This window comes from Phodopus roborovskii, unplaced genomic scaffold, assembly GCF_943737965.1.
Source record: "Phodopus roborovskii unplaced genomic scaffold, PHOROB, whole genome shotgun sequence".
NCBI classification, from domain to species: domain Eukaryota; kingdom Metazoa; phylum Chordata; class Mammalia; order Rodentia; family Cricetidae; genus Phodopus; species Phodopus roborovskii.
This window is the reverse complement of record NW_026126563.1, coordinates 572,295-584,402: the sequence shown is the minus strand read 5'-3', so window position 1 is coordinate 584,402 and position 12,108 is coordinate 572,295. Positions and strand designations below refer to the sequence as shown.

General features: G+C 35.2%; 1 protein-coding gene across 1 annotated transcript in view; it reads right to left on the bottom strand.

Moving 5' to 3' along the window:
* Dok6 (docking protein 6) overlaps positions 1-12,108 on the bottom strand; it is a 333,159-nt gene that overhangs the window by 129,226 nt on the left and 191,825 nt on the right. Inside the window, exons 4-5 of the mRNA XM_051202095.1 lie at positions 10,266-10,385; positions 2,233-2,422 (exon numbers count right to left, since the gene is read on the bottom strand). Coding sequence (XP_051058052.1) covers positions 2,233-2,422; positions 10,266-10,385 — 310 coding nt within the window. The remainder of the gene's footprint in view (positions 1-2,232; positions 2,423-10,265; positions 10,386-12,108) is intronic.

The window sequence follows — 12,108 nt, the reverse complement described above, 5'->3', positions numbered from 1 at the left end:
TCTATGGTACTTCCCAGGTGGGTCAGAGGTTCGATGTCGGTAGCTCTGGGTGTCAAATATCAGGCTTCAGCAGAAGACTGGCGATGGGAGTCAAAGATCTCGAAGGCTGGGACTCAGGATGTTCCTTGAGCTGATAGGCAGATCTAGCCTGAGCCTGGCACTCTCCAGCTGAGGCCTCTTTGGCAGAGGCCCTGTCATGGGGGTCAAGGATCTAGCCCGCAGGAACTCTGAGAGGCCCTCTAGACAAGGCTTGGCGATGGGGGACAAAGACTGGGCTGATACTAAGGATGTTTTTGCACAGATAGGCGGGTCTAGCTGGGACTTGGCCCTCTCCAGCTGAGGCATCTTTAGCAGAGGTTCTGTGATGGGGCTCCAGTAAGAGTTTTATTAAATATTTTTTGGAGAGAGTCTCACTGTGTAGCTCTCACTGGCCTTGAACTCAGAGATTAACCTGCCTCCCAAATGCTGAGATTTCAGGTGTGTACCACTCTGTGCGTCTGTATGTGAATGTTCTTTTGCATACAAGTTTATATACTGTGCTTTCTCTGTCTCTGTCTCTGTCTCTGTCTCTCTCTCTCTCTCTCTCTCTCTCTGTGTGTGTGTGTGTGTGTGTGTGTGTGTGTGTGTGTGCAGATGCTCAGGCGCAACTTTGGGTTTCATCCTCAAATCATGGAAATTCTTTGAGACAGGGTCGTTCCCTGCCTTAGGTGGGGACCACCAATGCCCAGGTGTCTTCATGTCTTTGCTTCTTAGTTCTTGGATTACAGGTGCAGACCATGATGTCCAAGGTTTTTTGTTTGTGTGTTTTGTTTTTATTTGTAAGTTCTGGAATTGAAATCATGTCTTCAAGCTTGTAGCTAAGCACTCTATTAACTTATTTCTCTCTCTATTTCCCTAAAACATTAATTTTAAGTTTAGTAAACAATATTCATTTTAGATGAGTGAATCTTTAAAAGATTATCTTCCCTTTTATACAATGTAATGATTTTTAAAGCAGTGTAGATGTCTGAAAATGTGCTTTGTGTTGAAAATCGTCTGAAAATGTGCTTTGTGTTGAAAATCCTATTTTCAAGTGTTACTCATTGTGTGATCATTGTACCCTGGGTTCCTAGGAAGAAAAGGATAGTTGCCTGAGTTCAAGGTTACTAAGTAAATACCAAGATTCAACAGTCAGAAAAATCAGCATGATAAAGTGTAATATTTCCTCAGTGTTAAAGTACTTTATTAAAGCAAAATTATTGCAGCTGAGGGATTTGTTTTTGAAATTTAAGAGACATGTGACCTGTCCAAGATGAATACTATTAGAACCCAACTATACATGGATATTTAAACATTGTATAATAGGAAAGTTATGGATTAAAGTTGCTGTATGACATGCATTGGAACCTCAGTCATATTTTTTTAAGACTGTGAAGTCATTTGAACAGTATATTAAATAAGTTTTCACCTAGGAAGACTGATGCATTAACTGTCATGTTGTTTCATAGAAATATTAAACCTAGGCTGAAGATGTAGCTCACTGGGTAGGATACTCACATACAAGAGGCTTTGAGTTCAATTGCTGATGTGGACAAAAAAAAATCTCTAAACTTAAGTCTCATATTAGGTGTGTATTTTCCCAAAGAGGTCTGGGGATTAGAAATGTTAATATGGTTGTCTGTAGCTCATATAATTTCAGGTCTATGCATGACAATTGTTAACAATCCATTCATTTCAAGCACTTATGGGCATCAGCCATATGCTGTGTTGATAAAGTTAATTCTTTATGACAATTGTTGCTAAGCCAAAATTTCTTCAGTTATTTTGAATTTAAAATTAATCACTGTTACCAGCATAAATAGTGGGAAGAAGTTGTATAATTTTTAAAACAGCATTTAGTATCATTTGCTTTTAATAAACTCATAAAAGTAATGTAAACAAGGGCACATTTAATTGCATAGGAATATTACTACATAAACATATGTCAAAATTAGTATTATAACATTTTAACAGTTTACATTATTAAAATCACATGAGACTGAAATGAGTTTGACTGGGGTATCTGCAATATAATGGGGTATCTGCAATATAACTAATAACATTTTCAAATCATTATAAGAAGCAGAAGATATTTGTTGTTAACTTCAAAATATTTATAAAGACGATGCTTATACTTGGAAGTGGTGGCCAGAAGTTTGCTCACAGGACTTTGTTACATGCCTACTGTGTTTCTGTCATGAAACTGAAACTTACCTTCCTGACTCAAAGGTGAACCACGTTGAATCCCGACCGTATCTTCTTAGTGAGCTAAGAGGCCACATCACCAGCTTGACTTTGGCATTGTGGATATCCCAGAGATAGATATTCTCATGAGTGATCTGCATTGTGCATTCACCATAAATATCCAGGTTGGGTGTAGGCATAAGATAAACATTGAATCGTTCTACAAAGAAAGAAAAAGCATGGGGAAAATCATGAAGAGTTCTCACAGTCCTGGGCAACATTGATATACACTTCAAAATACTACCCCTCTTCATTTTTTTGAAGAAAGAAGTTCACTAAGCTATCATCACTTATTTTTTCACTCTGTCATTGCACAATATTATTGTATTGTAGCACATGCTCTACAGTGAGGATTGAACAATGGTTAAACTATACCTCACATGCTCTATACATGTGAGGGTTTCACAATGGCCAAGCTATACCAATGAAACATTAGAGTAAAAGCTAAGTAGAGTCTCTTTCCATATGAGGCTTATTCTGCTTCTTCATACAAGCTAAGTAGAGTCTCTTTCCATATGAGGCTTATTCTGCTTCTTCATACAGTCAATTGGTTACCACAAACACATTTCAAGAAATGTCTTATTTATTCATTTATTTCATTTCAAGAAATGTCTTATTTATTCATTTATTTATTTAAGGATAAATACTGAATCAGTCTTACCTTTGTAACCTGAAGTATATAATGTACAATCAGAGTGACTTCCCTAACTACTAATCTAGTGTACATGTAAAAACAATATAGTTAGGGTCAGAGTTGGCATACAGTAATTGTATTCATTACAGCCTTCTACAAAACTGGAGACACTCTGGTATATTTTATAGTTGAAAATCCTATTTTTAGGCAGAAACTCTAAAACTTGCTTTGTATTTTTTCTGTGCATCTCCAAAGCTATTGCAAAGTTCTGCAGCCTTTGATTCCCATTTAAATGCATTGAATGCACTTTCAGAAACAAGGATTAAGTTCCAGAAAGTAAAGAACTTACAAAGTATTGTATGAAATAAGTGTGCTTCCTAGCACCATTTCCTCTGTTTATAGTAGAGGATCTATATCTATCTGTGAAGACATAATGAATAAAGAAAAATAAATAATAAAGGATGTGAAAATTGAGGCATTATGAAAAAAATAACATCATGATAAGTTTGAGAATTGATGGCAGAAAGGTTTCTCTACATTTTAACTTAATTGTGGAGAGTGCTGAAGAGGCAGTGTGGTTGAATTAATTATTTTGAAAAGCACACGGAGGCAGCTGCAGTTAGAAGATATATTTTGGAATGTTTTCCTATCCATCATAATGCCTTGTTCTTAAATACTGAATGCTTGCTGGTGCTCAGTGGGAATTGTCTGTATAATAAGAATCATTCTGACAGGTATTTTCACCAAGTAAGAACTCTGTGAGTCAAAGAATAATATTCAGATTCCAAGTGGGTTAAATTAACTGAAGTATGAAGGCTTGGACATTGATAGTCATATAGTTTTACATTTATATTCAGTTCTAGATAATGTTTTCATTTTTAACTTTGGTTATTGAACCATGGAACGAAGATATATATGGATTTCACATTCATTTCCAAGGAAATAGCAATGGAGATCAATGTTATAGCGGAAACGAAGAACATTGCCCATTAGTTATCTAAAATGAAAGAGTACAAATATGTACTCACACATGCAACACTTAAAGAATAGACATTTAGTATTACATCAGTCAAAAATAACCATATTTCTCCTAGTAGTGGTATTATAAATAATAAATCAAATACCAAAAGAATTAAAAAGGAAACCAATTATTTTCAGTGATAATTATATGACAAACAAAATTCTACAGTAGTCAATGCTGATGAATGTAGGAAAAAAGGATTCTTAAGTTAAATAATAATTTTCAATATGCTTTTCCTGAAAACTATAGAATTTAATAAATATCCCCAAAATATCATCTATAAATCTACATTTTGGTGAAATTTAGAGTTATATATTTGCTGGAATATAAGAACACACAATTTTATTTGAAATGTCCAAATAAGAAACAAAACTAGTTTATCTAACAAAGATGTAATAAAATCTAATATTTAAATATAATTACCAGGTATTTTGCACAATGAACACAAGAGATCCAAAAAACAAGCAAACAAAACCCAGCCATGGCCAACCATGTTTTTAAACAGGGGTAAGGTAGCAAGGCTGCTACTTTAGTAATGGTGCAGTAGATATTATAAAATGGATGTAATCAAATGGTTTTGGCCTGATGATGGTAGTTGGGGATGAAGGATCCCAGTCAGACTATTTAACAGACCGTGTTGTTGGTTCACAAAAGGATGTGGGGCCATCAATTTGAGTGTTGTTGACTACCATGAGTCACATTTTTATGAAAACTGACTCTCCTTTCTCCTTAAACTCTTCTGTTACGAGGACCATGAATCCCTTTTTCCTCCATGGTAAAATGTACTTGGTCTTACACAGTTATTGTATGGACAATGATAGCTGATGTGAGTTGATTAGTGGAGTTGTTATCTCTTGTCTCAAAAATGCCATTTTATGTCAGTCATTCTGAACATCTAGGTCTTAAATTCCTGGTCCTTGGGGAGGGGATGCGATACAGATGCTCCATTGTGGCTATGTACTACACAGTCACCCACTGATCTTTAGCCAGTTGTGAGTTTCTACATTAAACACCATCTACTTCCAATGAAATTTCTTTGAGGTCTGAGAGATACACTATATGCCAGTAGACAGATGTAAATTTGGAGGGTAGTTTGACACCATGTCCAAAGACATCACTGGTCTTCGTTTTACCTCTTACCCTTCATATGGTACCATGAAATTTTCATTTTTTGTAAGAGATAAAAACACAGGCAGAAAATGTTAATAGACCAGAAAATAGACAGATAATGGGGTTCAAGCTGATGATCAGAGAAGCAAAGCAGCCAAACCATCTCTTCCAAGGCTGCGGCAATCCTGTCTTCAATGTGGCTGGAGACTAACTGCCTAAGACTGAATGTCCAATGCCTTGAGACTTAATGCCAGCTCTGAGACCATGCTCCTGTCTTTTTATACCTCTTTAGTGCTGGAATGAAAAGCGTGAGCTCTGTTTCTCTTTTAGACTAATTCACTTTATGTATACCTGGGTGGCCTCGAACTCAAGAGATTCATCTGCCCCTGTCTTCTGACTCTTGGGATTAAAGGTGTGTGTCTGGCCTCTATGGCGGTGGCTAACTTTGCATTCTGATCTCTAGGCAAGCTTTATTAGATCATAAACAATATATCACCACAGATTGCTGGTAACTTTTATCTACTCTATGCCATTAATCCCTCCTCTTCAGAAATGGTAGACTTGCATATGATGAAATGTAGTATTAAGTATCCTACAAATCTAGAAGCCAGGAGATGTATGCATGTTAAAATCATTAGTTAAATATAGCAATAATTTTTATCAGTGGAACTCCTTATATTGATATGATCTCTTTCTCTTATATTTCTGAGTACTACTTAAATTGTAAGCCACACAAAATAAGGCACTGCTGATGGGAGATCTCATACTGGTTAATGAATAAAACACTCTTGGCCAATAGGAAAGCAAGATAAGCGGGACTAAGAGACAAGGAGGATTCAAGGAAGTACTAAGCAGGAGTTACATGGAAAGATGGAGGAGAGCAGACTCTCCGGTAAGATGAGACCATGTGGAAATACTTAGATTAATAAAAATGGGTTAATACTTAAGACAGAGCTAGCTGATAAGAAACTAGTACCTGGCCAACAGTATTATATCAAATACAGCATCTCAGTGTGTTATCTGGGGCAGGCGTGGCGGCGGGTCTAGGCAGCAGGGAAAAACCTTACTCGTACACACTGCTTTGCATTAAGTTTTATCTGTAGTGTCCGTTCTACCTATTTGTCTGAATTTCAGTTCCATAGCTTCCCATAGCAAAAGGAACACCCTCATTTATTTTTAAGAAATTATTTTAAAGAAATTTTTAAGAAATTTCATTAATAAACAAAAATAAGAATTATGTACATTTATATTAATAAATTAAGAAATAACTAATTATGACCATGTAACCTTATTAGTTGATTTTGGTTTTTCCATATTTTTTTCTAATAACCTGTGATTATATGAAGTAAAACTCACTATTGGTATATCTCTTATTAAAATACCTCTAAAGAATTAACTAAGATTATTTATAAAAGACAGCATGTAAGTTAAATTTATTCCTGTAATTAGTTGAAAAATAGATGCAGACTGAGCATATTGTATTTAAAAACCAGTTTATTTTCTCCTGACACTGCTCCAGAGCAACTGTTATTATCTTCTTCTTATGCCTGATGTTACCTGCAGGACAAGCTCATTTCTTAGTTCATTGTCAGCCATGAGTATAAATTCATCTGCATGCCACTAATGACTCAGACACTGTGATCTGGATTTAACAGCTCACCCTCCTTTCTCCCAGGGGAAGTCAATGGCTTGGGACACAACGAAGAGCCATTCTCATTTGCTCTGACATCTTATTTCTTCTATAACTTCCTTTGGTGGGGGTGTCTGTCTCAGGAAAGGGAATAGGAAGAAAAAAAAAGTGGGGGTGGAGGTCTCCTTACTAATTAGCTAAAACTATTTTACTTCTGCATTGCTGTATGCCTAATGATGAGCAATTCAGGACATGACTGTCTTTTGGAGGGTGAGTAGAGCATTTCAGAGAATCATCACAACATCAGATCCTACAGGGTAGTATACTCTACTGGGTAGTATACTCATTTGCATACAGATTCTATCCTCCTGAAATGTTCTCTTGCTCTTTGCATAGCTAGGAAAGTGTCCTGGTGTGGATCATGTCGAGATGAATCAAGGTGGGCTAACAATAAGTATCTACTTATTTTCCAAGAAAATTCATGCATTGTTGATATGATCAGTGTAGAGATGTAGTTCACTTGCTGATCAGCATCCGTGTACTTGACTATCATGAAAAGCAGGATCTTCTTTTAAACCACAGACCTAGGATCCATTTCAGGCTGGCAGGAAACTGCTTAGAACACTCATGTTTGTCAAAACTTATAGAACTCTTTAGAAAATATGATTCCATCCTTTACCCAAACTAGGAATTATTTTATTGTATCCTGGCTATAAATTGCATATCCTGTTGACATCAACTCAATGCACAGGTCTCTGTGAATGGGATTACAGGAATACATGCAATTCTTTAATCATTAGCACATAAATTTCCTATTGAATTTCTAGTGCCTCAGTAATTTCTAAATTTTGCAAAACCTGACTGCTGATAGAATTTTCCAAGTAAATCAAGTTTATTTTAATAACTATGGAAAATATTTTTAAAATAAATAATCCAGTAATTTTTATTATAAAAGTAATTAATCCTCATTAGAGTGCACATCAATATGTAAACATACTCATACAAATTGTTATTATTTAGCATATAAAATATTTAACATTATGTCATACTTTTTATAGTATATGCACTTTCAGATGCTATTATTCCCTGAGCATAAAATTCATATTAAATATAATGTTTCACTCTATGGCTATGCTTTAACCTATGTGATAATTATCCACCTGAAAATTATCCACCTGAAAAGTACTGAAGTTAAACCAACTTTTTCTAATACATAATTAACCCACAATAATATAACTTGTTTTGTTTCACTGATACAATTTGTGTATAAGGTGTAAACAGTTTTAAACATCCTTGATTATTACATGGATAAGACACTACTGAATCACTGGGCTAAATGGTGAAAACTTTTTCAAGAACTGCTTGATAGCAGAACTCCAAATCCATTTACTCCAAATCCATTTACTTATGTATAGTTTTAAATGTCTTGAATAGGCTAATTAAAAAAGATGTATTGTTTCTTTTGTTGATCTTGGGGTTCTTATATGAGGTCCTTTCATTATCATGTTTATAGTAAATATTTTCCTTAAGTTTTCCCATGTTATTTAATTAAAGAAGGTAGGAAATAATTTTAACGTCACTACTTTTTTATATTTTGGAAGAGTGCTCCTTATTGTGACATATCAATGGAATGTTTATATCTTTTGCTTTTGACAATGATACACTGGGGCACAGATTATTCCAGTCACCTCGGGACATTCATTCTCTTCTACCATGTTCTAGTTATTCACCACTCAGAAGCAAGCACAGCTCTGGTTTTTAACACTTGGGATATTTTTGCCTATAATAGTAGGCTCTTGTGAATTGGCAGAAACCAGCTTCAGCAGAGTGCTAATTTCCTCCATCTGTGAATTTCTTTTATTATTTTACCTAAAAATATTATGGTGATTTTGGCATTCATAAATTTGAGTTTTTGATGTATTCTGGCTGATTTCTTGTTATAGTTTGTGCTTTAGTCTTTAAGAAAGAGTTGTCTTTAATTTCACTCATTAAATGAATTATTTAGCACACACTACAGACTCAGATTCTGTTGTGTGACAAAACTTTTCCTAGTGAGATGCAACATAGGTCTGCTCATCCCAGATAGGGAGGGATCCCATGATAGACCAAAGTATGGAGAACACTAAATTCCAACTTGGGGAATCAAAGAGTTTTATCACAGTTACTTACAGGAGAAGAAGTCACTGAAAAGGCAGCTATATCACCCCAGCATAGTTAGGAGGACTGAGCAGTTCATGGGCCTCCTGGTAGTAGATCAGTATTTATCCCTAATATATGAAAGGACTTTGGAATCCCATTTTAAATAGGGGGATATTCTCTCAGCCTAGACATTAGGGGAGGGACTAGGACCTGCTCCAAATGATGTGACAGACTTTGAAGATTGCACACAGAAGGCCTCTCTTTCCCTGGGAAGCAGAAAGGGGATGGGATAAGGGGTTGGGGGCAGGAGGAAGCTGGGATTGACTTTGTAAAAACCATCCAAAAGAGGCAACATTCTGGCATATAAATAAATGTTTTTGATCAATCAGCAAGAAATGATTTGGTTCTAATTTCAGTTGCAAAGAAAATAAAGTCTTTTAAGAGACTACAAGATAATGATTCTTGTTACCAACATTGGGCTCAGTAGCAACAACTTTACAATCACCCAGGGCTATCATGACATGCTTTGACCAGTGCTATTGATTTATATAATACTGATAACCCCTCAAATTCTTTTAAAAAGCATGGCCAAGTTTTATACTAATTGAACATCACAGATTTTCTACTTTAGATTTGTTGCTTGTGATGATAATTTTGTAGTTAGATAAAATGGGCTGATGATTAATTAAAATTTACTACAAATATAACCTAAACCATCACATTGAACAAAATATTACTAGATGACTGGTTGTTAGTATTACTAATCAAGACTATGATGATATTGCACACATACCTGTGAAATTAAATAGCATTGTATTAGTTAAACACATTAACTACCTTCCCACTAGTAGAAATACTAGTCAAATACTCTAAAGGATTTAATTTCCAGATAAGCCAAATTCATGATATATAATCTATATTAGACTAAAGATTATAAAACTGTTATTCATGAAAATGCCATAAGTATAAAATACAGTAACTAAGTTTTTAGACACTAATAATAAGCCAGAAACCTGGGTCGAACAACAGAATTTTCTCTAGTTAATACACCACTAAATTTTTTTTAAAAAAAGTAAATAAATAAAATTTTCTTAATAACCCATTGATAGTTTGCTTTCCTTTTGCAATATTTTTAGTAATTCTCCAAGAATCCCATATACTGTATTTTGATTATATTCACTTCCCTCGCCTGACTCTCCCCAGATTCACCTTGCTTCTATAATCACCAAACTTTGTATCCTCATTTATTTGTATCCTCGTTTATTTTTATAACCCATCCACCATTTCCATTGTTTTCAACTTGTTCTGCTCATATACTTTTGGATGTGTGGCTTCCACAGGAATTTGCTCATAACCATCAGTCACATTGTTATAGACAATACATTCTTCAAAGCATGAATACTCAAACTTCTGAGTTTCTCTGCAGTGTAAGCCCACCTGGCATAATAGAAAAGTAGGCAGTCACTCACCATTCTGTTCTCGCTGCACCCCAGCTGCCAGTAGGTCAGGCTCCCCTAGACTGATGTCATTCAGCCTTGTCCCCAGGCATTCCATGCAAAGATGTTTGCACCATTCCTCAGCCTCCAGCTCTGAAAGTGAGTGAGCACACATGTCAGGACAGGGGAAATGTAGTGGGAGAATGCTTCCAGAACTTCCCCTTAGAAGCTGGTAGGACTTGAGAAAAAATAGCTATAATGAGGAAACAGGCAAATTTTCCACAATTATTTCTATTATTATTATTATTATTATTATTATTATTATTATTATTATTGTGTGTGTCCAACAAACCAAAAGAGGCATCAGAGCTCCTGATGCTATAGTTATAGGCGATTGTAAACTGCATAATGTACATGCTAAAAATTGAACTTAGGTCTTCTGAAAAAGCAGCATGTGTTCTTAACCACTGTGTCATTTTTCTGACTTAGCAGTTGTGATGGATTTATTTATATTAATATCTTCTAAACCATAAGACAAAATAAATAAGTCATCCCTTTCAGTAAGATTTGTTATATGACAAAAATGATCAACATACTCTACAAAGTATCTTTCCAATCAATAAATCACTCATTATTATTGTCTAGATTACCTCTCAATTTTATTGTATTCAAGAACTTTTTCTTTTCTAGAAATACCAAAGAATGTCTTACATACCCAGATTCCCATAGTACGAAAGCTCTTGGGCTTGAACTACTAAATTTCTAATATGAGGTCACTGTAGATGAGGGTACAGTATAATAACAGAATAGGAACCAAGTAACCAAGCTACTTTGCTGATTTTTTGTTAAGATATAAAGTTTAATATTTAGGGGAAATCATCAATATCATAATAGGAAAACTGGGCTTAAACTTTTGCCTTGGCAACTGCTCAGGGAAATTTCTGACTTTTCTATGCCGCATAAATCTGTACTAGAACTATATAATATAGATTTCCATCAATCTGCACTAGAACTATATAATATAGATTTCCATCAAATCTCTTGCTCTTTGTGGATGACATTACAACCTTTGCTTTGACATTTTAAGCTCCCCATAAAAAGTTATCTGTGACAGGTTTTCTTGACTTCAGGGATTTTAATATCAAGTTCTTTCCTACCATCAGGCCAGCTCTAGTAAGGTCAAATGATTTTTCCCTCCTGAATTTGGTCACACTGCCTTAACATCAAATAGGCTTGATAAACATGGTGTCATGACAGAATTGCTGCTGCTTCTTAGTTTTATGTAGATCACAACATTCACTAGAACACACAGCAAAAAAGATACAATGGCCCTGACATTCTAATTATGGTTGGCATTATCACTACCTCTGATGCTATTAAGATATTTTAGCATTTATGACTTTGTTTTGTATCTGTCCTGCTCATCTATGCATGTAGGTATGCTAGCCAATTTTTATAGAATATTTATTAGAAACTGATAATGTCAACTAAAGTCTCAAAAATTGTAGGGATGGTCAAGCATCCTTTTCATGACCTGAAACCTGCAGTCACATTGGATTCTAGGAACAAGGAAATTTATAAGCAGGTGGCTTCCTTATGAAACTGCTCTTTCTAAGCAGAAACAACTTAGTAGAACAATAGCCCAGTAATGAGAACAGTTGCCCCATATTGGGAACACCTGCCCCATGATGGGAGCAGAGCCTGCTCTACCATGCAAGAGCAATAATTTCAAGATGGAATCTGGCTTGTTTTTTTAAACAATGATTCTTAAAGTCCCCTCATATAACTGAAAAAAAAAAGGTTCAACCAGACCATAGTGTGAACAAACTAGTACTTATGAATAACCCTGCTTAAGTTTATCCTTTGTTTAGTCCAA